The 27,436-nt window shown below is 47.9% G+C and overlaps 1 protein-coding gene across 5 annotated transcripts in view; it reads left to right on the plus strand.

The window, feature by feature from the left end:
• Positions 1 to 27,436, plus strand: part of LOC119970402 (retinal dehydrogenase 1-like) — a 177,140-nt gene that overhangs the window by 99,684 nt on the left and 50,020 nt on the right. For all 5 annotated transcript variants that reach the window (XM_038804964.1, XM_038804963.1, XM_038804965.1 and 2 more), the window contains 3 exons: positions 11,445 to 11,506; positions 16,189 to 16,317; positions 25,271 to 25,384. In XM_038804964.1, coding sequence (XP_038660892.1) covers positions 11,445 to 11,506; positions 16,189 to 16,317; positions 25,271 to 25,384 — 305 coding nt within the window. The remainder of the gene's footprint in view (positions 1 to 11,444; positions 11,507 to 16,188; positions 16,318 to 25,270; positions 25,385 to 27,436) is intronic.

The raw sequence follows: 27,436 nt of genomic DNA on the forward strand, positions 1-27,436 counted from the left end.
GATAAATTGCCCTTAGTGTCCAAAATTGCCCTTAGTGTTGGGTGGGGTTACTGAGTTATGGGGATAGGGTGGAGGAGTTGACCTTGGGTAGGGTTCTCTTTCCAAGAGCCGGTGCAGACATGATGGGCCGAATGGCCTCCTTCTGCACTGTAAATTCTATGAAACACTGCTTCTCCACTATACAGTGAGGAATCCACACTGCTCCTCCACTTTACAGTGAGGGGTCCACACTGCTCCTCCTCTGTACAGTGAGGGATCTATAGTGCTCCCCCACTGTACAGTGAGGGAATCCACACTGCTCCTCCACTGTACAGTGAGGGAATCCACACTGCTCCTCCACTGCACAGTGAGGGATCCGCACTGCTCCTCCACTTTACAGTGAGGGATCCGCACTGCTCCTCCACTTTACAGTGAGGGATCCGTGCTTCTCCTCCAATGTACAGTGAGAGATCCACACAGCTCCCACTCCATTCAGTGAGCGATCCACACACCTCCTCCTCCATACAGTGAGGGATCCACACTGCTCCTCCACTCTACAGTGAGGAATCCACACCGCTCCTACACTTTACAGTGAGGGATCCACACTGCTTCTCCACTATACAGTGAGGGATCCACACTTCTCCTCCACTGTACAGTGAGGGATTCAAACAAAATTATGAGGGGCATAAACAGAGTGGATAGTCAGAGACTTTTTCTCAGGGTAGAGGGGTCAATTACTAGGGGGCATAGGTTTAAGGTGCGAGGGGCAAGGTTTAGAGGAGGTGTACGAGGTAAGTTTTTCACACAGAGGGTAGTGGGTGCCTGGAACTCGCTGCCGGAGGAGGTGGTGGAAGCAGGGACAATAGTGACGTTTAAAGGGAATCTTGACAAATACATGAATAGGATGGGAATAGAGGGATACGGATCCCGGAATTGTAGATGATTTTAGTTTAGATTGGCAGCATGGTTAGCGCAGGCTTGGAGGGCCGAAGGGCCTGTTCCTGTGCTGTACTTTTCTTTGTTCTTTGTTTGTTTGCTCCTCCAATGTACAGTGAGGAATCCACACTACTCCTTCATTGTACAGTGAGGGATCCACACAGCTCCTCTAATGTACAGTGAGGGATCCACACTCTTCCTCCACTGTACAGTGAGGGATCCACGGTGCTCCTCCACTATACAGTGAGGGATCCACGCTGCTCCTCCACTGTACAGTGAGGGATCCACACAGCTCCTCCACTGTACAGTGAGGGATCCACACTGCTCCTCCTCCATACAGTGAGGGATCCACACTGCTCCTCCACTGTACAGTGAGGGATCCACACTGCTCCTCCTCCATACAGTGAGGGATCCACACTGCTCCTCCACTCTACAGTGAGGAATCCACACTGCTCCTCCAATGTACAGTGAGGGATCCACACTGCTCCCCCAATGTACAGTGAGGGATCCACACTGCTCCTCCAATGTACAATGAGGGATCCACACTGCTCCTCCACTGTACAGTGAGGGATCCACACTGCTCCTCCACTGTACAGTGAGGGATCCACACTGCTCCTCCACTGTACAGTGAGGGATCCACACTGCTCCCCCACTGTACAGTGAGGGATCCACACTCTTCCTCCACTGTACAGTGAGGGATCCACACTGCTCCTCCACTGTACAGTGAGGGATCCACACTCTTCCTCCACTGTACAGTGAGGGATCCACACTGCTCCTCCACTGTACAGTGAGGGATCCACACTGCTCCTCCACTGTACAGTGAGGGATCCACACTGCTCCCCCAATGTACAGTGAGGGATCCACACTGCTCCTCCACTGTACAATGAGGGATCCACACTCTTCCTCCACTGTACAGTGAGGGATCCACACTGCTCCTCCAATGTACAGTGAGGGATCCACACTGCTCCTCCACTGTACAGTGAGGGATCCACACTGCTCCTCCACTGTACAGTGAGGGATCCACACTGCTCCTCCACTGTACAGTGAGGGATCCACGGTGCTCCTCCACTGTACAGTGAGGGATCCACACTGCTCCTCCAATGTACAGTGAGGGATCCACACTGCTCCTCCACTGTACAGTGAGGGATCCACACTGCTCCTCCACTGTACAGTGAGGGATCCACACTGCTCCTCCAATGTACAGTGAGGGATCCACACTGCTCCTCCACTGTACAGTGAGGGATCCACACTGCTCCTCCACTGTACAGTGAGGGATCCACACTGCTCCTCCACTGTACAGTGAGGGATCCACGGTGCTCCTCCACTGTACAGCGAAGGATCCATGCTGCTCCTCCACTGTACAGTGAAGGATCCACACTGCTCCTCCACTGTACAGTGAGTGATCCACACTGCACCTCTTCAATACAGTGAATGATCGACACTACCCCCTCAAAGCAATGAGAGATTGACAGTACCTCCCTAAATACAGTGCGGGTTTCACACTGCTCCTCCTCAATACAGTGAGGGATCTACACTGCAGCCCCTCCATATAATGAGGGACCAAAGAGCTCCTCATCCATACAGTGAGGCGTCCACACTGCTCCAACTCTGTACAGTGAGGGGTCCATACTACTCCTCCACTGTACAGTGAGGCATCCACACTGCTCCAACTCTGTACAGTGAAGGATCCACACTGCTCCAACTCTGTAGAGTGAGGGATCCACACTGCTCCTCCACTGTACAGTGAGGCGTCCACACTGCTCCAACTCTGTACAGTGAGGGGTCCATACTACTCCTCCACTGTACAGTGAAGGATCCACACTGCTCCAACTCTGTACAGTGAGGGGTCCATACTACTCCTCCACTGTACAGTGAGGCATCCACACTGCTCCAACTCTGTACAGTGAGGGGTCCATACTGCTCCTCCACTGTACAGTGAGGGATCCACACTGCTCCAACTCTGTACAGTGAGGGGTCCATACTACTCCTCCACTGTACAGTGAGGCGTCCACACTGCTCCAACTCTGTACAGTGAGGGGTCCATACTGCTCCTCCACTGTACAGTGAGGGATTCACACTGCTCCTTCATTGTACAGTGAGTGATCAACACTGCTCCTCCATTGTACAGTGAGGGATCAACATCTGGAAAGGCATTGCTTGATTAGGGATAGTCAGCACGGATTTGTGAGGGGTAGGTCTTGCCTTACAAGTCTTATTGAATTCTTTGAGGAGGTGACCAAGCATGTGGATGAAGGTAAGGCAGTGGATGTAGTGGACATGGATTTTAGTAAGGCATTTGATAAGGTTCCCCATGGTAGGCTTATGCAGAAAGTAAGGAGGCATGGGATAGTGGGAAATTTGGCCAGTTGGATAACAAACTGGCTAACCGATAGAAGACAGAGAGTTGTGGTGGATGGCAAATATTCAGCCTGGAGCCCAGTTATCAGTGGCGTACCGCAGGGATCAGTTCTGGGTCCTCTGCTGTTTGTGATTTTCATTAACGACTTGGATGAGGGAGTTGAAGGGTGGGTCAGTAAATTTGCAGATGATACGAAGATTGGTGGAGTTGTGGATAGTGAGGAGGGCTGTTGTCGGCTTCAAAGAGACATAGATAGAATGCAGAGCTGGGCTGAGAAGTGGCAGATGGAGTTTAACCCTGACAAGTGTGAGGTTGTCCATTTTGGAAGGACAAATCTGAATGCGGAATACAGGGTTAATGGTAGGGTTCTTGGCAATGTGGAGGAGCAGAGAGATCTTGGGGTCTATGTTCATTGTTCTTTGAAAGTTGCCACTCAAGTGGATAGAGCTGTGAAGAAGGCCTATGGTGTGCTCGCGTTCATTAGCAGAGGGATTGAATTTAAGAGCCGTGAGGTGATGATGCAGCTGTACAAAACCTTGGTCAGGCCAAATTTGGAGTACTGTGTGCAGTTCTGGTCACCTCATTTTAGGAAGGATGTGGAAGCTTTGGAAAAGGTGCAAAGGAGATTTACCAGGATGTTGCCTGGAATGGAGAGTAGGTCATACGAGGAAAGATTGAGGGTGTTAGGCCTTTTCTCATTAGAACGGAGAAGGATGAGGGGCGACTTGATAGAGGTTTATAAGATGATCAGGGGAATAGATAGAGTAGACAGTCAGAGACTTTTTCCCCGGGTGGAACACACCATTACAAGGGGACATAAATTTAAGATAAATGGTGGAAGATATAGAGGGGATGTCAGAGGTAGGTTCTTTACCCAGAGAGTAGTGGGGGCATGGAATGCACTGCCTGTGGTAGTAGTTGAGTCGGAAAATTTATGGACCTTCAAGCGGCTATTGGATAGGTACTTGGATTAGGGTAGAATAAGGGAGTGTAGGTTAACTTCTTAAGGGCAGCACGGTAGCATTGTGGATAGCACAATTGCTTCACAGCTCCAGGGTCCCAAGTTCGATTTCGACTTGGGTCACTGTCTGTGTGGAGTCTGCACATCCTCCCCGTGACTGCGTGGGTTTCCTCCGGGTACTCCGGTTTCCTCCCACAGTCCAAAGATGTGCAGGGTGGGTGGATTGGCCATGACAAATTGTCCAAAATTCTATGATTAACCTAGGACAAAAGTTCGGCGCAACATCGTGGGCCGAAGGGCCTGTTCTGTGCTGTATTTCTCTATCTCTAACACTGCTCCTCCACTGTACAGTGAGAGATACACACTGCTCCTTCATTGTACAGTGAGGGATCAACACTGCTCCTCCACTGTACAGTGAGGGATCCACACTGCTCCTCCACTGTACAGTGAGGGTTCCACACTGCTCCTCCACTGTACAGTGAGGGATCCACACTGCTCCTCCACTGTACAGTGAGGGATCCACACTGCTCCTCTACTGTACAGTGAGGGATCCACACTGCTCCTCCACTGTGCAGTGAGGGATCCACACTGCCCCTCCACTGTACAGTGAGGGATCAACACTGCTCCTCCACTGTACAGTGAGGGATCAACACTGCTCCTCCACTGTACAGTGAGGGATCTACACTGCTCTTCCACTGTACAGTGAGGGATCCACACTGCTCCTCCACTGTACAGTGAGGGATCCACACTGCTCTTCCACTGTACAGTGAGGGATCCACACTGCTCCTCCACTGTACAATGAGGGATCCACACTGCTCCTCCACTGTACAGTGAGGGATCCACACTGCTCCTCCACTGTACAGTGAGGGATCCACACTGCTCCTCCACTATACAGTGAGTGATCGACACTGCTCCTCCACTGTACAGTGAGGGATCCACACTGCTCCTCCACTGTACAGTGAGAGATCGACACTGCTCCCCCAATGTACAGTGAGGGATTCACACTGCTCCTTCATTGTACAGTGAGTGATCAACACTGCTCCTCCATTGTACAGTGAGGGATCAACATCTGGAAAGGCATTGCTTGATTAGGGATAGTCAGCACGGATTTGTGAGGGGTAGGTCTTGCCTTACAAGTCTTATTGCATTCTTTGAGGAGGTGACCAAGCATGTGGATGAAGGTAAGGCAGTGGATGTAGTGGACATGGATTTTAGTAAGGCATTTGATAAGGTTCCCCATGGTAGGCTTATGCAGAAAGTAAGGAGGCATGGGATAGTGGGAAATTTGGCCAGTTGGATAACAAACTGGCTAACCGATAGAAGACAGAGAGTTGTGGTGGATGGCAAATATTCAGCCTGGAGCCCAGTTATCAGTGGCGTACCGCAGGGATCAGTTCTGGGTCCTCTGCTGTTTGTGATTTTCATTAACGACTTGGATGAGGGAGTTGAAGGGTGGGTCAGTAAATTTGCAGATGATACGAAGATTGGTGGAGTTGTGGATAGTGAGGAGGGCTGTTGTCGGCTTCAAAGAGACATAGATAGAATGCAGAGCTGGGCTGAGAAGTGGCAGATGGAGTTTAACCCTGACAAGTGTGAGGTTGTCCATTTTGGAAGGACAAATCTGAATGCGGAATACAGGGTTAATGGTAGGGTTCTTGGCAATGTGGAGGAGCAGAGAGATCTTGGGGTCTATGTTCATTGTTCTTTGAAAGTTGCCACTCAAGTGGATAGAGCTGTGAAGAAGGCCTATGGTGTGCTCGCGTTCATTAGCAGAGGGATTGAATTTAAGAGCCGTGAGGTGATGATGCAGCTGTACAAAACCTTGGTCAGGCCACATTTGGAGTACTGTGTGCAGTTCTGGTCACCTCATTTTAGGAAGGATGTGGAAGCTTTGGAAAAGGTGCAAAGGAGATTTACCAGGATGTTGCCTGGAATGGAGAGTAGGTCATACGAGGAAAGATTGAGGGTGTTAGGCCTTTTCTCATTAGAACGGAGAAGGATGAGGGGCGACTTGATAGAGGTTTATAAGATGATCAGGGGAATAGATAGAGTAGACAGTCAGAGACTTTTTCCCCGGGTGGAACACACCATTACAAGGGGACATAAATTTAAGATAAATGGTGGAAGATATAGAGGGGATGTCAGAGGTAGGTTCTTTACCCAGAGAGTAGTGGGGGCATGGAATGCACTGCCTGTGGTAGTAGTTGAGTCGGAAAATTTATGGACCTTCAAGCGGCTATTGGATAGGTACTTGGATTAGGGTAGAATAAGGGAGTGTAGGTTAACTTCTTAAGGGCAGCACGGTAGCATTGTGGATAGCACAATTGCTTCACAGCTCCAGGGTCCCAAGTTCGATTTCGACTTGGGTCACTGTCTGTGTGGAGTCTGCACATCCTCCCCGTGACTGCGTGGGTTTCCTCCGGGTACTCCGGTTTCCTCCCACAGTCCAAAGATGTGCAGGGTGGGTGGATTGGCCATGACAAATTGTCCAAAATTCTATGATTAACCTAGGACAAAAGTTCGGCGCAACATCGTGGGCCGAAGGGCCTGTTCTGTGCTGTATTTCTCTATCTCTAACACTGCTCCTCCACTGTACAGTGAGAGATACACACTGCTCCTTCATTGTACAGTGAGGGATCAACACTGCTCCTCCACTGTACAGTGAGGGATCCACACTGCTCCTCCACTGTACAGTGAGGGTTCCACACTGCTCCTCCACTGTACAGTGAGGGATCCACACTGCTCCTCCACTGTACAGTGAGGGATCCACACTGCTCCTCTACTGTACAGTGAGGGATCCACACTGCTCCTCCACTGTGCAGTGAGGGATCCACACTGCCCCTCCACTGTACAGTGAGGGATCAACACTGCTCCTCCACTGTACAGTGAGGGATCAACACTGCTCCTCCACTGTACAGTGAGGGATCCACACTGCTCTTCCACTGTACAGTGAGGGATCCACACTGCTCCTCCACTGTACAGTGAGGGATCCACACTGCTCTTCCACTGTACAGTGAGGGATCCACACTGCTCCTCCACTGTACAATGAGGGATCCACACTGCTCCTCCACTGTACAGTGAGGGATCCACACTGCTCCTCCACTGTACAGTGAGGGATCCACACTGCTCCTCCACTATACAGTGAGTGATCGACACTGCTCCTCCACTGTACAGTGAGGGATCCACACTGCTCCTCCACTGTACAGTGAGAGATCGACACTGCTCCTCCACTGTTCAGTGAGGGATCCACGCTGCTCCTCCACTGTACAGTGAGGGATCCACACTGCTCCTCCACTGTACAGTGAGGGATCAACACTGCTCCTCCACTGTACAGTGAGGGATCCACACTGCTCTTCCACTGTACAGTGAGGGATCCACACTGCTCCTCCACTGTACAGTGAGGGATCCACACTGCTCTTCCACTGTACAGTGAGGGATCCACACTGCTCCTCCACTGTACAATGAGGGATCCACACTGCTCCTCCACTGTACAGTGAGGGATCCACACTGCTCCTCCACTGTACAGTGAGGGATCCACACTGCTCCTCCACTATACAGTGAGTGATCGACACTGCTCCTCCACTGTACAGTGAGGGATCCACACTGCTCCTCCACTGTACAGTGAGAGATCGACACTGCTCCTCCACTGTTCAGTGAGGGTTCCATACTGCCCCTCTTCAATGCAGTGATGGGTCCAACCACCTCACCTCAATGCAGTGAAGGATCCATACTAACCCCTGCCTTCAATACAGTGAGGGTTTCACACTGCTCCTCCTCCATAGAGTAAGGGATCTACACTGCCCCTCCTCCATACAGTGTGGGATACACATAGCTCCTCCTCCGTACAGAGGGTTATCCACCTCTTGTCCTCAATGCATGGAGGGACACCCACTCTCCTCCTCAATACATTGAGAGATCCACACTACTACTCCTCAATATAGTGCGAGATCCATACAGCCCCTCCTCGATCCAGTGAAAGATGCGCACTGCTCCTCCACTGTACAGTGAGAGATACACACTGCTACTCCTCCATACAGTGAGGGATCCACACTGCTACATCGCTGTACAGTGAGGGATCCACACTGCTCCTCCACTGTACAGTGAGAGATACACACTGCTACTCCTCCATACAGTGAGGGATCCACACTGCTACATCGCTGTACAGTGAGGGATCCACACTGCTCCTCCGCTGTACAGTGAGAGATCCACACTGTTATTCTTCCATTCTGTAGGGGATCCACAATGTTCCTCCATATTTGTTAAGGCTTATAGTGTTCCTATTCATAGTAAGGAGACCAATGTCTTGCCTCACGCTGGTGTACTGTAAAGGTATCATGATGCTATCTTTTTCATTTTGATGCTGAGTGATTTCTCATGCACATTAACATGGAGGCCGCAATTGAACTGAGGAAGTGATTTGATATCCGGATCGATATCAAATCACTTCCTCAGTGGTACTGCTGCCTCACTGTGCCTGGAACCTGGGTTCAATTCCAGCCTTGGGTAACTGTGTGGATCTTGTATGTTCTTCCAGTGTCTGTATGGGTTGCCTTCAGCTGCTCTGGTTTACTCCCACAGTCCAAATATATGCAGGTTACGTGGGGCTATAGGGATGGGTTGGGGGTGGGGGTGGACCATCTGGGCCTAGGTGGGGTGCTCTTTCAGAGGGTCAGTGCAGACATGATGGGCTGAATGGTCTCCTTCTGCACTGTAGGAATTCTATGATTCTATATCTAAGTACCAGAAAGCTGAAAGCTGTAAAACTACTTCCGAGAGATAATGGGCGGCATGCTCCATTTGGGTGACTATCTCCCACCGGAGATCAATTGCACCAGTTTTATGATCCTCTTGCAGTTGTAAAGCGCAATGCAATATGCAATTCAGTGTTCCAAGCCATGCAAATATATGAATGGCGTGAAATACAAGGGATTCTGGCGCCCCCCCTCCCCCCAGAAAAGGGACCCTGTCAGAAAGCTGAAGTGCAGTCCAGAGAGGGGCAGTGGGAAGCTTTATAGCAATAATACTTAACTTGCAGCTCCTGCAAGGAGAGCAGCTGTCCCTGCCACAGATCCATTATCTGCAAACCATTCACAGCTTTATGACGAGTGGTCTGTGATTTACAGCTTGTGAAAAACATCTACAGCTTTGATCCATTCATATCCTTTCACACTTTAATGGCCTAAGTGGTGACATCCCAATGTTTTTAAACATTGACCACATCAAAGAGAAACAAGTGCAGTAAAAGCACGCGCTTAAGTAATTAGAATGCACTTAGTGCTTGGAATGCACTTACATCTCTTTGGTGTGGTCAATGTTTACAAACATTGGGTTTTCACAACCTAGGCCACTGATGCATGAAGGGATGCAAATGGATCAAAGCTGCGGATGGTATTTAAAAGCTGTGAATCACAGACCACTACTGCTGCAAGGTAAGTATTACAGTTAGAATGTTTCCCACTTCGCCTGTCCAGACTGCTGTCTACCTTCCAGTCAGGGGTCTCTTTTCTGGGGTGTGTCCCCCTATTAGAGAGGTCCATGGGGTTGGGAGGTCTCCTAATACAGGGTTCCCTGTGGGATGGGTGGGGGGGGGGCTCCCAGAAGAGGCATGGGCAAGCAGTGCATTGTTGGGGGGATAGCCTTGGATGGGTTCAGATGGTCGCAACCAGTGTGGCCTTGGCATTGTGGATCTCGTTGTGGGCCAAGGGGGCAGCCCATCATGAGGTCCACCACGTCAGGTTCCCGATTGCTGAGATCACAAGTGATCCGCGCACACGTGATCCCCAGCCATGAGGACCGGAGAATCATTGTAGCCCGGAGCATAGGGTGCCGGACCTGCTAAATAGATGCATTTATTTACATATCCCCTCTGGTGTGAATTGTGGACCACATTCACGCCGCCAGCAGGAGTTGGTGTTTCGGGCGGCCGATCCCGATTTTCCCGACGCCCAATTCTCCGTCCCATCAAGGAACACATTTGAGTTGTCCCAGGATGGAGAATCCCGCCCAATATCTATAAGTCTTTGCTACAAATGATTATACTCTAGTCTGGACAATGGTCATGTTTAAAAGTTGCAAATCAATACCTCAAAACCTTTAAATATTTTTAATAGTTTCAAATGCATTGAGCGATCTTTCCTGTCTGTCCTTAACCTTAAAAATTAACATATGCAATGCAGTTTTTTATTGCCCACAGTGATAACCACTATTCTTCTCATTATGTATGTTCTATATTCATATAAAATGGAGCTTGAACTTTGATTTTAAAATCGGGACTTTCTATGAAACTAATCTCACTTGAAACGTTTTTGTAAGATTAATGACTATTGATGCCACTGTCAAAATAGCACATTATTGCAATAGAATTCTTTAATTTGCAAATGCTAATCACATGGAATCAATTTTAAACAAAAGTCTTCAGTACAGATATATGATGGAGTCATGCTTATGGCCTCAACCTTTCGCCCCTCGGGTGCACGGAGTTGGCGGACCCAGGAGCAGCCGCAAAACACACTTCTGACCATCAAACACGCTCCTGGCTGCTGTCAGTCATAAGAGCTGTGAAAGTTTGAGCGATACCAGGGTGGGAAGAAAGTGGGTGCCGATAAAAGGTGGGGTGCAGGCAGATGCTTCCAAGGTGCTCTGTCAGAGGGATAGCCGATGTTGAGCTATCTCAAGGAACTGCTGGCCTGTGAAAAATAAATATTGATATGAAACCTAACACACAAGTGAACATGTGCACAATCAAGCACAAATCTCAGTCCCCGGACACATTTTAAAATGTTATTTGAGCTCTGACCATTCTTCCTGCACTGGATCAAGGTTCAGCTTAAACACAAAGGCCGCCTCGCGAATCAGCATACCCACCAACCATAAAAGCAAACGAGCAATGTAAAATTCCAGTCAATTGGTGTTTAATTGATTTAAAATGGCTTCTTGATTGTTGGCTAGCACACTTAAGACTCTTGAGTGCATTATGCCGATGATGGTGGTGGATGTTTGCCCGTTGTCTTTGCGCATGCTTTCACACACTTCCAAACCAGGCACACACCTGGAATTTGTCCATACAATTCTGGCCATAATGTGTATTCTGTCAAATATACTCCTATTGCCGATATTAATTTACAAAATACGCCTGAATGACATAACCGTACAAATGTTTGCTTATGCTTCATGATTAAATTAATACATTCATTCTTTATTTTCTATTAGATGGAGATTATCTCACATTTACAAGACACGAACCAATTGGAGTGTGTGGACAAATTATACCTGTAAGTAAAAATTGTAATTTTATTTTTTTTGACCAAATTCCAGAAAGCCATTGTCAGGAGTTTGACTTCCAGCGAACAAATAGTCTGTTGTATAACTTGTATAACAAGTATCTCTTGTATAATAGTCTCACTGTAACATGGGGAGTCGTTGGTGCCATCTTTTAGAAACCTGGGGCGGATTCTCCGGTCTCCGATGCCGAAATCACATTCGGCGATCGGCCTAGAAATCCATGCTGGCACCGAAATCGGAGTGGCGGCACTTTTGCGATGCTCTGCCCCCTCGAAAATGGAGTACTTGCAGAGTGCGCTGCACACCGTCGGGATGTTTTCAGGATATCACCTGAGGCCCTCCCTCGATGCTCCGCCTCTGATGGGCTGAGTTGCCGATGTCCTGGCACACTTATCCAATTTATTTTCATGAACGCGACGTGGCAGCTGTGGACTGAGTCCAGCACTGCTTCAGTCGGATGGGAGCCGTTCCGCGAGCAGTGGGTGCTTTGGTGGGGGCTGGTTGCACTGGTGGCGGGTGATCCGGGGGTGGTATTCCTGGTCAAAGGGTCCGGTTTTTGGTAAGCAAGGTCCGCACGCAGCCAGTGCCATGTTGCATGTCACGGACCCAGCAAATCTCCAGCCCTATCCGCAGTTAAAGCCAGGGGGGGCTTTACGCTGCATGCCTGCTACCCCCCCCCCCCCCTTCAACAGACGGAGGATGGGTGCAGCTTTTGCACCGTTTTTTGGGGCGTAAAACATAACTGTTCCCATGCCAGCGTCAGTACCTAGCCTTCAAATCGGAGAATCCAGCCCCTGTTCTTTAACATCTGGGTGCTGTTTCTAATCCTGGTAGCATGTTATATTACCCATGGTGGTAATATGTTGTGTTCTTTGCCTTTTGTTCCAGAATGGTTCGTTGAGGTGATGACAAAGAATCCACTAATCATTAGATTGAACCAAAATTAATTCATTGTATAACGATTAATTAAATAAAGTTTGCACATGCTACTGAGCTACAGTTATTAATAAAGTAATATTGAATCTGTCTAGTAGTAATCAATAATCTAAGTAGTCACTAATAATAACCTTGTGTTAACTCTATCAAATCTAATCTCCTCGTGCTGTTCTCAGGCTTTCTCCTTCACTAACATCCAGAATTACCTTAGGGTCTGATTTATATATAGAAAAGTGGTGGTGCCCTCTAGTGTTTCATTTACACTGAGATGTAATAATTAACCCTTCACTCACCTGACTATATACGTATCATTACAGGTGCTACTGACAAGTTTATCATGGATAATGATAATTGCGCCTTCACCTTTTAGGTTCTTGGTCTTAGAAATCCCTCCTAAACACCTTCCATATGCCCAGCTATTTCACATTCTTCAGAAGTCACCTTGATATTTATCTCTTTGATAAAACCTTTAATCATTTGCCCTGATAACCTATTATTTAACGTAGTCTCTGATTATGCTGCTGGGATTTGTTTCCCCCACATTAGAGACATTAAATGCTGAGACAGAAGTTCTCTTTTTCCGTCTCTAGGTGTCTGTACTGATCGTTCATGGCCCTATACAAAATGAGTTTGAGCAGTTTCATTACACAAATCCAACGCAAGACTATTTCAACTCATGCTCTTTGACAAAAGCAAATTACTGTGGATGCTGGAATCTGAAACGAAAGAGAAAAAGCTGTAAAATCTCAGCAGGTCTGGCAGCATCTGTAGGGAGAGAAAAGAGCTAACTTTTAGAGTCCGATGACTTTGACAAAGACTCATTGGACTCGAAACATTAGCTCTTTCCTCTCCCTACAGATACTGCCAGACCTGCTGAGATTTTCCAGCATTTTCTCTTTTGTTTCATGCTCTTTGACCTTGGGCCACTTTCATTCGTTTGAAATAATAGGTCCTATTGGGCACAATAGTGCATCATTTTCTTGCTTATTTCTAATCAATGAATAGAGCAAATCAAAGAGTTTCTGTTACAGAATGAAAATAAACTCTGTGGTATTACACATAATTTTTATTTCAGCGTTGAGTAAACATTGGAGATGAAGGCTCATCATTTTCTATTGAACTCTACCATGGTATAATGATTACTCCCATTTATAATCAGTTCCTCATCAATAATTTATTGCAAAACATTCATTAAATGCTTCAGTGTGCAACCTGAATATTTATTTAGCACGCTGATCGTTTAATTATGTAATATTATGAATGGCCTGGCAGGCAACAGAATTAAAGATGTGCATGAATGAGTTGAGGAGTCAGTATATTAAGAATTAATGCTTGATACTTCAAAGAATTTGGTAAATTGGATTTGAACTTATAGTTGTGCGTAATCAATTTAGAGTGAGTAGGACAGTTAATTAGCATTGATTGCATGTGGGTTAATTTGAATTAATTATTAACTTATTAATAAATAAAGATCAAGAGCAACATTCCCGCTCCAAGTGTAATTCTTATAAGATTGCTGCCATGCCATCGATCCTTAATTTATAAACAATTTAGTCACAATGGTTACAAAAATCACTGTCCATTTGGTTTGTTAACATAAACATTTGTTTGTGAAGATTTTGTCTGTATAATATTTCTCGCAATATCCTCTTTTAGTACATCGGGTATATTCTATAGTCCTAAATTCATTATAAAAAGGTGCATTGCAAGGTTGAATTTTATATACCCACCCACTTGCAGACTTAACACAGGGGCAGGACCTGTTAAATCGATGGGCGGTCTGCCTGTTGTTTTCCCATCTGCCCTTGCCCCCACCACAATTATACTAGTTCAAGGGTAGTATCAGACCACTAAGCCAATTGAGGCCATTAAAGGGCAATTATTTCCCACTTAAGCACCTTATCCGTCTCTGCTGTGATTCAAGCGACAGCTGGAAGGGCTCCCTGTGCGGGCTAATGATGGGCATTAGGGTAGGTGGGAAGCTCCTTAACAAGCCTTCTGGGCCCTTCAGAGGGCTGATCAACCCCCACAGTTGCCCACCATCCATTGGCCTTTCAAAGATCACACCCACCCCCGATTACCTCCGTTGCCCTTCATGCCAAGGCAGCCGGCAAGACACTTGCCCAAATCCTGTGTTCCCCCCGAAGGGCTTCCCTCCTACTTTTTAGCCGGAAGGTGGGGGAAATCTAGCACCTTGTGCAATTCAACCCAAAGCAGGACATAGAATTGTGTTAGATTACATTTTATTAGAGATGCCAAGAGGGCGAGATTCTCCGCAAATGCGGAGAATCGTAAAGGCTGCCGTGGGACAGGCCGTGACCCACGGCAGCCTTCACGCCCACTTCTGGGGCCGATTCTCCCCCCCCCCCCGGGCGGGGCTAGGAGCGCGGCCCCGTGCATCACGGCGGCACGGCCTTGACGACGGTCATCAAGGCCGCACGCCAAGCGTCACGCCGGCTGACGCGGCCGATGATGTTGACCGCGCATGCGCAGGTTGGACAACGCCAACCCGCGCATGCGCAGTTGCTGTCTTTTCCCTCAGCCGCCCCGCAAGACGTGGCGGCTTGACCGTGCGGGGCGGCGGAGGGGAACGAGTGCGTCCGTTACGGATGCACGGCCCGTGATCAGTGGGCACCGATCGCGGGCCTATGCCCCCCTTGGCACGGCCGTGGTACTGCCGTGCCAATCGGGCCCCCAGATGCCCCAAACGGGCATCTGGCGGCTGTTTCACGACGGCAGCTAGCAGGTGTGTTTGCTGCCGTGTTGAAACGGGCGCGAAGGCCCGGCCTCTTGGCCCATCGGCCTCGGAGAATCGCTGCTCGCCGTAAAAAACGGCGAGCGGCGATTCGTGTCGTGGGTCGGGCATGGGGGGGTGAGAATAGTGGGAGGGCGTGAAAAATGTCGGGAGGCCCTCCCGCTATTCTCCCACCCGGCATGGGGGGTGGAGAATCACGCCCAGGGAAATTTCACAACTCATTTATCACAATACATATGGGCAGAGAATTCTTATCCTATTATGACATACAAATATTATTATGCTATGATAAGAAAGATTATGGGGTGAATTCTCGATGAAAGCAAATTACTGCAGATGCTGGAATCTGAAACGAAAGAGAAAATGTTGGGAAATCTCAGCAAGTCTGCTCGCCCTTTCCTTTACCTTTCTCCTCTTTGATTCCCCCTTCCCCTCCCCCACATCTACAGTTCATCCTCTGATGTTAGTTTCTCTGCTGTTTGACCTTTCACATCTTTTGTTCTCTCTGGGGACTGCCATTAGTACTCTTTCCCCTTGGTTTCTGTGGCCATTAGCACCCGGTTTCCCTGGGTTTCTGTGGCTATGACTCATCTTTCATTCTCATTCCACAGTATAAATATTTCCTACTTTCTCTGTCTGTTACCTTTGACAAAGTGTCATCGGACTCGAAATGTCAGCTCTTTTCTCTCCCTACAGATGCTGCCAGACTTGCTGAGATTTTCCAGCATTTTCTCTTTCATTTCATGGGGTGAATTCTCCAACGGCAGGATTGTCAGTCCTGCCGGCAGTGCACTCAAGCCTGTGGGTTTCCACGCGGCAGGGAAGAAATCCTATTGGTCAGTGGCGGGAATAGCCAATCCCACTGCCAGCGACGGCACACCACTGAGAAAATACTGGGAAGCGGAGAATTCACCCCTTTGTCTGTAGAACTAATCATTAAGAAAATATGATTCTATTAATGTACATTTTTTGTCACTACAGTGGAACTTCCCACTGCTGATGTTTACTTGGAAACTTGCTCCTGCACTGTGCTGTGGCAACACAATAGTTATCAAACCAGCTGAGCAGACTCCACTCACTGCACTCTACATGGGAGCTTTAATTAAAGAGGTAACTGGTTAAAATTGTAAATTATGAATTAGACACTTATTTATGTTCCTTACTAAATCAAATAAATGTTTCCGCGATTGTAAGCTGAAGTAAATTTGTATCCACCCATGTAACACACCCAAAGTTACACCCAGCTCCAACTGACAAAGGAGTTGGATTCTTACAAATTTATTGCAAAGTTTTGGCCTAATAAGGCTCACCAACTGAATGAAAATGCTTTGTGAGAACATTTGCCTTCATTGTGCCTGCTCTCGGTGTAAAATGAGTGAAAAGAAGTCCAACTTAGGGGGCTGTTGAGGTGTTTCTTGTGGTCACCTCCAACATGTTTTAGAACCCTTGCATATGTTAATAAAGAATCGAATATTTCTTTCTGGATCTATATCAGAAATTGTTTTTTCTAGAATGCAACTAACAGCTCCACCTGGGACTGCTGGTCACTGCCCTCCCTCTCCTCCTGATTGCCCCAGCCCCTTCTGTCCTTTGCCAAAGTCTCAGTAAGCTGAACTTGCTGACCCTCATGACTGGTGAGCTGTTTCTGGGCCCAAAACTGGCAACTATACTAATGGGGGCTGTGGATCAACTTGCTGTATTCCTGCCTCTGGTCTCAGTAAGATCACCCCTTACAGGCACAATCTGATTTCGAGACTTCGCTCCCTGGGGTGAATTTATTGTCAGAATATTTACAATATTTACTCCGATTTTAAAAAATGTATTCATGCCAATCCCTGGGCGACATCATAGTCCATGTAAAAAAAATGTGTACCCTTCTCTGGCTCATTTAGTCTCAGCTATTCTGGTGTGATAAGAGCAAAATACTTTAGATGCTGGAAATTTGAAATAAAAACAGGAGATGCTGGAAGAACACAGCAGGTCCGACAGAGCCTGTGGAGAGGTGTTGCCAGACCTGCTGAGCTTTCCAACATTTTCTGCTTTTATCTTCTGGTATGAGTCCGTTTGATTGTAAATGGTTAAATTCAGTTGGTAAAGTGGCTTTCATAAGTTGCAGCAAGTAAATTATTTACTAGAACTCCAGACATCGAACTGGAATTGGTTGATCATTTTTCTTGACTTCATACTAAAGGTCTAGGTCAAGTCAAGCTTGAATTGATATCCTCGGGCAACAGAGTAAAGAGCTATCATAAAGGATGTAAAACTTCCTGCTTTACTGATTTTTGAATTTACCTGTTAATCTGTGGCAAACGTACTTTTCAGAAGCTAAGCACTATGGTTCAGTAGCACAATGCTACTAAAATCAAAATATTCAGCATTGTTATTAAGTTGTGCTGCTATTCCTTTAACTATGGATATAAGAAACATACATTTCTCATTACTGATCAACTTTAGCAACCAATTGTGACATTGTTCCCATTTGGTAAGGGAATAGGGAGACCGACATGCTGGTATTTCACTGAAAATTAAATATTAACTTCCACAGGAAAACCGCTTTGATTTTTTTTTAGACAAGATCAATCAAGTGACCACAGCAGCCGTGTTCTTTGCTTTTTTATCCAATCTGAAAATATTTTTGAGTTGAAAGTTCTGCCGGTCATTAAAAGTTTTTGAAATGTCCTTAAGAGCTTGCAATTTCCATTGAGAAATCCTGGTGAGGAGTTGAGGCCCAGAGGACAAAACACCATCAAATTGAAATAAATTTTTTATATATTAACAAAATTAACTAATCAAGGAGATGTCATTAAACATTACAAAGCTTGCATTTTTAAAGATGATGTGGAGATGCCGGCGTTGGACTGGGGTGAGCACAGTAGGAAGTCTTACAGCACTGCTCCTTCCTCAGGTGAAGGAAGGAGCAGTGCTCCGAAAGCTTGTGTTTGAAACAAACCTGTTGGACTTTAACCTGGTGTTGTAAGACTTCTTATACTGTGCATTTTTAAAGGCAGTTCTGCATTGCACAAACATATTGGAGAGATTTTCTCCAGCCTTTCCTGCCCGGGGGGGGGTCCTCCCGGTCCCAGTGAGGGGGGGTCTCCCGGTCCCAGTGAGGCGGGGGGGGCTCCCGGTCCCAGTGAGGGGGGGGGTCTCCCGGACCCAGTGAAACCAGTCTCAGCCTGCGGATTCTCCAACGGCGGCACATGCGAGGAATGTAAATCACCATTGACTTCAGTGGGACCAGAAGATCCCGCCGGCAGCCGGCACTGATCTACCTCCATCGCAGGGATGGGGCTGGAGAATTCTGCTCATTGCATTACATTATTCAATGTTCAAAAACCTATAGTGCATGGGTCACGCATATGGCCAAAATAGATTTCTGGTGGTGGCCATGGTGAGAATGGGCGGCACGGTAGCATGGTGGTTAGCATAAATGCTTCACAGCTCCAGGGTCCCAGGTTCGATTCCCGGCTGGGTCACTGCCTGTGTGGAGTCTGCACGCCCTCCCCGTGTGTGCGTGGGTTTCCTCCGGGTGCTCCGGTTTCCTCCCACAGTCCAAAGATGTGCGGGTTAGGTGGATTGGCCATGCTAAATTGCCCGTAGTGTCCTAAAAAGTAAGGTTAAGGGGGGGGGTTGTTGGGTATAGGGTGGATATGTGGGTTTGAGTAGGGTGATCATTGCTCGGCACAACATCGAGGACTGAAGGGCCTGTTCTGTGCTGTACTGTTCTATGTTCTATGGTTGTGCACAGGGCAGCTCCTGCTTGAAAGCGTAGAAAATAACTCTTTATACCTAAAATTGGGTGTCATTTTGAAGGGTGATGCGACGTAGCGAAGTTGGAGAAGAAAAATGGTTAGGGACGGAGAAAGTAGCCATCTTGGATGGAACAGGTACAGGGCGAAATTAACTGGGGTAGAGCTGAAAGTTGAGGATGGCAGATGGTAGAGAGGTATGGAGGCATGAGCCTCCAGTAAGGCTGATAACATGGAGCGTGCGAGGGCTCAATGGACCAGTGAAATGATCTTGGGTCTTTGTGCACCTCAGGAGTTTAAAAGCGGAGGTTGCCTTTCTGCAGGAGATGCACGTCCGGTGAAGGACCAGGTTCGGCTAAGGAGGAGATGGGTGGGGCAGTATTTCCACTCGGGACTTGATTCAAAGTCGTGGGGGTGTCAATTTTGATGAGTATGAAAACGAGTTTTGTGAGAGTGAAGGAAGTGAGGGACCCCGGTGGGAGATTTGTGACAGTGAGTGGGGTATTAGAGGGGATGCCGGTGGTACTGGTGAATGTGTATGTACCAAATTGGGATGATGTAGGCTTTATGAGGGTGTTGCTGGCTGCGATCCTGGTCTTGGCCATGCACCAGTTGATTACTGGAGGAGATTTTAATTGTGTCGTAGAGCCAAGGGTAGATAGATTGAGCCCCACGTCAATGGGTTGAATATGAATGGCAAAGGCGCTGGGTGGGTTTATGGAAAAGATGGGTCTGGTGCACCAGTGGTGCTTTAAGAACCCAGGGGGAAGGGAGTAATTCTTTTTCTCACATGTGCATAGGGTGTATTCAAGAATCAACTTTTTAGTGATGAGCCTTGAGGTTTTGGTTGGGGTGGAGGGGGCAGAATATGCAGGGATAATAATCTCAGACCATGCGCCACACTGGCTGGCGATTTGCTTCGATTGGGATGGAAGCAGAGGCCAGGGTGGAGGCATGAATCGAGGTTGTTGGCATGTAGAGGGTTTTGTGATAAAATGCGCAGCTGTGATTAAAGATTATGGCCGGGATTCTCCCCTACCCGGCTGGGGCAGGGGGTCCCGGCATGTCGGAGTGGCGTGAAACACTCTGGCGTCGGGCCGCCCCAAAGGTATGGAAGTTGGGCCAAGCCCTCACATTAAGGGGCTAGGCCCACGCCGGTGGTCCCACTCCGCCAGCTGGCGTGAACGGCCTTTGGCGCCACGCCAGCTGGGGCCGAAAGGACATCGCCGGCCGGCGTAAGTCCGCACATGCGCCGGAGCATCTGCGGCAGCTGGCGTCATACCAGTGCATGCGCAGGGGAGGGGGTCTCTTCCGCCTCCGCCATGGTGAAGACCATGGCGAAGATGGAAGAAAAAGAGTGCCCCCATGGCATAGGCCCGCCCACCGATCTGTGGGCCCTGATCGCGGGCCAGGTCACCGTGGGGGCACCCCCGGGGTCAGGTCGCCCCGCGCCCCCCCCCAGGACCCCGGAGCCCGCCCGCGCCGCCAATCCCGCCGGTCAGGTAGATGGTTTAATCCACGCCTGCGGGAGATGCCTGTCAGCGGCGGGACTTCGGCCCATCGCGGGCCAGAGAATCGCCGCGGGGGCCCGCTGACCGGCGTGGCGCGATTCCCGCCCCCGCCAAATCTCGGGGGGCGGAGAATTCGGGACACAGCGGGGGCGGGATTGACACCGGCCCCGGGCGAATCCCGCCCTATGTAAAATTGAACCCAGAATTGGAAGGTGTCGGTAGCCAAATTTTGGGATGCACGAAAGGCCGTGGTCCGCGGGGAGATTATCTTGTTCAAAGCACATGCGGATAGGGAAAGGATTATGAATGGCTAATGCATGAGATAGTGGAGGTAGATAGAGAGCACTCGAGGGCGCCCACCACGGAGGGATTGGCGAGGAGGACAAGGTTACAGGAGCGATAGATTGACGACGAGAAGGCAGTAGGACATCTGCATAAGGCAAGGGGGGTGCAGTACGTATACAGGGAGAAGGCAAGTCAAATGTTAGTGCATCAACTAACATGAGGCAGTCTGCGTCCAGGGAAATATTGAAGGTACAGATTGGGGCAGAGGATGTGGTGTCACAGCTGGGGAGGATAAACAAGGGGCTAGATTCTCTGATCCTGCAGCTATGTCCACTTGATCCATCTGGTCTTATGACCAGAAAGTTGCCGCCGCCCCCACACCGATCCTCCGTCCGATAGTCCATGGCTACGCATGGCGGCAGAATGCGGCGGCTGCGGCGGCAACATGATGCTGGCCTTGCGTGGACCCAGCCTGCCAGAAACTGCCTCACTGTGTCGGCCCTCGCCACCCCCTACCAGTCCCTCCAGCCCCCGCCTAAGACCCCCTGCCAGCAGCCTCCACAAAAAGTCCCCGAAAAGTGTGAGCACACGCGCCCCATGCCGTTGGGGGCAGAACATCGCGGGCCGCCTCAGGTGACATCCTGTGGTCATCCATACGCCATGAGGTGTACTCCCCTTTTTGAGGGGCGGAGCATCGCAAAAATGGCACTGCGCCGATTCTAGCGTAAAAATAGATTCTCCGGCTGATCGCCAAATGCGATTTCGACGTTGGCGATCGGAGAATTCTATCCAGGGTGTTTAGGGATTTACTATAAGGAGCGGTACAGCGGGGCGAGGAGGAGGACATGGGATGGTTCTTAGACGAACTTGAGCTCCCACAGTTGGAGGAAGAGAAGAGGCAGGTGCTAGAGGAGCCCCAGGAGCTGTGGGAGGTATTGGGCAGTATAAGAGGTATGAAGTCGGGGAAGGCCCCAGGGTCCGACGGTTACCCAGCGGAATTCTATAAGGAGTTTGTGACGGACCTGGCACCGCACCTTTTGGGGGCATTTAATAAGGCGTTGGAGAAAGGGGAGCTGCCAGACACGATGACGCAGGCAACGATCACATTAATACCAAAGAAGGGGAAGGACCCGTTGGAATGTGGGTCGTATAGACCCATATCGCTGTTAAACACAGATGTAAAACTGCTGGCTAAGTTGGTGCCAGAAAGGATGGAAGGCTGTGTCATGGAGTGGTTGTGGAGAACTAAACAGGTTTTGGAAAGATGAGACAGCTTTCCAGTCATATAAGGAGGCTGTTAAATGTGATTATGACCCTGTCGGGAGCCCAGGTACCAGAGGTAATGGTGTCCATGGACGCGGAGAAGGCACTATACCAGGTGGAGTGGTGGTACCTGTTTGAGGTCATGGGATGGTTTGGGTTTGGGCCGAAATTTGTGGCATGGGTGCGCCTGTTATATGTGGCACCAATGGTGAGAGTGCAGACCAATGACATGGGTTCACGAAATTTTGAACTGCATAGGGGAACAAGGTAGGGGCGCCCGCTGTCGATGCTGTTGTTTGATCTAGCTATAGTGCCTCTGGCAATGGCTCTTAGGGGGCCGGCAGAGTGGTGAAGCATTACAAGGGGACCAAGGGAGCATCGGGTGATGTGGACGACCTACTATTGTATGTTTCGGACCCGCTGGAGAGCATGGAGAGGATGATGGTACTGTTGGTGGACGTTTGGGATGTTCTCGGGATAAGCGAAGTGTTCCAGGTGAACGAGTTGGGTCGGTGAGCCAATCTAGGAGGCATGCTATTTAAGGTGTCCAGAGACATGTTTAGACACTTGGGGATTCAGGTCATGAGAGAAAAGGTGATGCTATCTAAATGGAATCTAACAAAGCTGGTGGAGGAGGTTAGGGAGGATCAGTAGAGGTGGGACATGCTGCACTTGACTCTGATAGGGAGGGTCGAGTGGTGAAGATGAACATTCTGCCGAGGTTCCTGTTCATATTCCAGACACTCCCGATCTTTATACAGAAGGCCTTCTTTCGAAAGCTGGATAGGATTATCCCAGACTTTGTATGGGCAGGGAAGGTGCTGAGGGTAAGTAGATCCTGTTACAGAGGCAGAAGGGAGGATTGGCATTGCCGAACCTGGTGCATTATTACTGGGCGGTGAATGTGGAGAAGGTGAGGCGGTGATTGGAAGGAGAGGGGACAGAATGGGTTAGGATGGAGGAAAAATCCTGTAGGAGGTCAGCTTGAGGGCTATGGCTGCATTCTTTTTGGCATTTTTCTGATCCTTTCCCAAGGCTTCTACATCCCCAACAGACTTGACCTCATCCTCATCAACCTGCCTACTGCTGATGCATCTTTCCATTATAATACCGGTAGAAGTGACCACTGCACAGTCCTTGTGGAGACAAAGTCTCATCTTCACATTGAGGATATCATCCATCGTGTTGTGTGGCATTACCACCGTGCTAAATGGGATAGACTTAGAATAGATTTAGCAACTCAAGACTGGGCATCCATGAGACGCTGTGGATCATCAGCAACAGCAGAATTATATTCAACCACAATCTGTAACCTCATGGACCGGCATATCCCCCACTCTACCATTACCACCAAGCCAGGGGATCAACCCTGGTTCAAAGAAGAATGTAGGAGAGCATGCCAGCAGCAGCACCAGACATACGTAAAAATAAGGTGTCAGCCTGGTGAAGCTACAACGCAGGACTACTTGCGAGTCAAACAGTGTAACTAGCAAGGAATAGACAAAGCTATGCGATTCCACAACACACGCATCTGATCTAAGCCCTGCAGTCCTGCCACATCCAGCATCCAGCCGTGAATGGTGGTGGAAAATTAGACAACTCGCTGGAGGAGGAGACTCCCCAAATATCCCCATTCTCAAATGATGGAGGAGCCCAGCACATCAGTGCAAAATACAAGGCAGAAGCAATCGCAATAATCTTCAGCCAGAAGCGCCGAGTGAATAATCCATCTTTGTCTCCTCCGGAGGTCCCCAGCATCACAGATGTCAGTCTTCAGCCAATTTGATTCACTCCACATGATCTCAAGAAACGGCTGAAAGCACTGGATACTGCAAAGGCTACGGGCCCTGACAATATCCTGGCAATAGTACTGAAGACTTGTGCTTCAGGACTTGCCGCACCCCTAGCCAAGCTGTTCCAGTGCAGCTACAACACTGGAATCTACCCTGCAATATGTAAATTTGCCCAGGTGTGTCCTGTACACAAGAAACAGGACAAATCCAACCCAGCCAATTAACGCCCTATCAGTATACTCTCCATCATCGTTATAATAATAGAAGGAGTCATTAACACTGCTATCAGGCGGCACTTACTCAGCAATAAGCTGCTCAGTGCCGCTCAGTTTGATTCTGCCAGGGTCACTCAGATCCTGACCTCGTTACTGCAATGGTTCAAACATGGACAAAAGAGCTGGACTCCAGAGGTGAGGTGAGAGTGACTGCCCTTGACACCAAGGGAGCATTTGACTGAGTATGGCATCAAGGAGCCCCAGCAAAACTAGAGTCAATTGGAAACAGGGAGGAAAACTCACCGCTGGTATGAGTCATACCTGGCACAAAGGACGATGGTTGTGGTGGTTGGCGCTCAATCATTCTAGAACCAGGGAATCACTTCAGGAAATCCTCAGGGTAGTGGCCAGGCCCAACCATCTTCAGCTGCTTCACCAACGACCTTCCTTCCATCATAAGGTCAAAAGTGGGGATGTTCTCAGATGACTACACAATGTTCAGCACCATTTACAACTCCTCAGATAATGAAACAGTTTATTTTCAAATGCAGCAAGACATGGACAATCCCATCGAAGTCATTCACCACCCTGACTTGGAAATATATCGCTGTTCCTTCACTAATGCTGAGTCAAAATCCTGGAACTCCCTCCCTAACAGCACTGTGGGTGTACCTATACCTCAGGAACTGCAGTGGTTCAAGAAGACAGCTCACCACCACCTTTTGAAGGGCAACTAGAGATGGACAATAAATGCTGGCCCAACCAGCAACACCCACATCCTGTAAATGAATAAAAAAACAATATATGAGGAGATAAAACATGGCAGAGTATTCTTAAGTGATGCTGAACCAAAACCTCATATAAGTCTTCATTTTTTAAATCACTTCTGGCAAAAGGAACAGGACTAGGGTGATACATAATTATCATGCAAAAAGAGATGTGACTTACCTGCAGACCAATCTTGTGTTACTCAGCACCCATTCGTTCTTATTTAAACTTGTAACCTATCATCATTTATTCCACTGAAAGATAACCACAGCTTCATAGATAAGTAAATATGTAATTGTCTTCCATTTATATGATTATAAATATATTCTTAGCATTCTATCAATGTTAATAGCCTGCAGCAGTTAGATAACCTTTTATAAGTACTGTTTGGAGCAATTTAAAAACAAAAGAGCACAATGCATTTTTAGGTAATGCATCTTAAAGTCTTTTGATCATTAATTCATTGCCTTTCTCTTTAGGCAGGATTTCCTCCTGGAGTGGTGAATATTGTACCAGGATATGGATGCACAGCAGGAGCAACTATAACCAGTCATATGGACATAGATAAAGTAGCCTTCACTGGTTCGACTGAGGTACTTTGAACTCAACACCATTCCTTTGTCAAACTTGCAGGCCTCAAATCAATTTAGAGGGCCTATTTTAGATAACGTCAGTATTATGGCTTTTGACAAATCACAGATATCAAGAGGACTTTAACCATAATTTGTGTCTTCAGGGTTTTGGCATGGTTTGTGCCAATACAATACGCTTAAATACATTCAACCATTGTTTCACTAAATTCTGTAAATCAAAACAGCATTCCAAAATTCAAACTTTAAATCCCAGCAAACATGATGAACCTGGTTAATTGTTAAAGCAGCCACATGCTTACTGGGAAGCCTCAAATACCCACCAAGATCACTTGAGAGGTGGACAAAAGTCCTGAGATTTTGTGAAGTTTTCTAATCTGCAAATTCAGTGGATGCTCAGGGGGCCTCTTCGAACTGTCACAAATTCACTGCATTCTTCCTGCCAGATGACATCCTCCTTTTCCAATTCAGCTACCAAGGATTGAACCAGGACCATATCAGTTAATAATAAACAATGCATTCTCCTTTTTTGCTGTGGCTGCAGCACCATACATATTAATCATATGGAGGTGTGGTTTATCTCTCTGCTGACATATACTCAGCAGGAATCATTTATCTGGTAATGGAAAACTAGATCACATACATGTTTGCCATTTTGGTATTTCCATGGTCCTATGAGCGTAAGAATTTCTGGGGCTATTATCATTTCAAATGTACATTGGGTGTACAGTGGATTGGACATCTACTCAACCTGTTCAATACATTTGGCAGAATGCCAATTCAATTTGCATGTTTGAACCACATTTGCAATGAATGGGTGAGCTGCTAATATAAATCATAATAAACAGCTGACTGATTGGGAAGGTGGGAAGACAGCTGCTTAAAGTTAGACGATAGCCCCTTAAAAGTGAGCTGCACTTTTTTTACACATGATCAGTGAGTCATCCCTAATTTTTCAATGCAGCTATAGAACTACTCATCAAGTAGGTGAGCTATAGATTTATCTCCAATGGAAACATGGTCCCCTGTTGGCGGGTTGAGTGAAAAGAATGAAGAACACTGTCGTTCTTGGGGGGCAGGCATTGAATTTAATTCTAAAAACCTTTTTTATTAGTGTCACAAGTAGGCTTACATTAACACTGCAGTGAAGCTACTGTGAAAATCCCCTAGTCGCCACACTCCAGCGCCTGTTCAGGTACACTGAGGGAGAATTCAGAATGTCCAAATTACCTAACAGCACGTCTTTCAGGACTTGTGGGAGCATCCGGAGGAAACCCACGCAGACATAGGGAGAACGTGCAGACTCTGCACAGACAGTGACCCAAGCCGGGAATCGAACCTGGGACCCTGGCGCTGGGTAGCAACAGTGCTAACCACTATGACAGAGGCATGTGCACCTCAGAATATTTACCAATTACATTCCTTCCTGGGACTGTTGAACTACTATGGAAGATTTGTCCCAAACTTGGTGACAATTCTGAAACCATTATATAACCTCTTGTGCCAGAACAAGAAGTGGAAGTGGTCAGATCAATGCAATAATGCTTTTGTGCAAGTTAAAGCAGTGTTACTTAAATCTGAAGTTCTCATGCACTTCGATCATACGTTACTCTTACAGTTAGCTTGCAATGTCCCACAGATTGGCGATTTTGCACATCATACCATTGGTTGAAGAAAGACCTATTGCTTTTACCTCTCAAACTTGTGAAGATAGGCATTGCTTTTGTCTGCACATACTTACCAAGTACTGACAGTCAAGTTTACCTGGTAGTGCTACTTTCAAGATTACCACTGCCAGGTAGTTCGTCAGACCGCTCAAATGGAAATATGTTCTACTTTAAACAAGTAGACAACACACCATCAACTTCTAAACACACACGGAGCGACCAGATACTCTTGGACATGATGGATATGGTATTATGAGGGAAGACCTTGGAATCAGCACCTAACATGAAGCTCTACTACTGGAGAGTGGAGTTGTCACTCCTGTCAGGGTGTCTTCTATGGGGGCTCAGAGTGATTATTCCATCACCATTGAGGAAACAGGGTGTTAGA

This window comes from Scyliorhinus canicula, chromosome 8, assembly GCF_902713615.1.
Source record: "Scyliorhinus canicula chromosome 8, sScyCan1.1, whole genome shotgun sequence".
Lineage (NCBI taxonomy): Eukaryota > Metazoa > Chordata > Chondrichthyes > Carcharhiniformes > Scyliorhinidae > Scyliorhinus > Scyliorhinus canicula.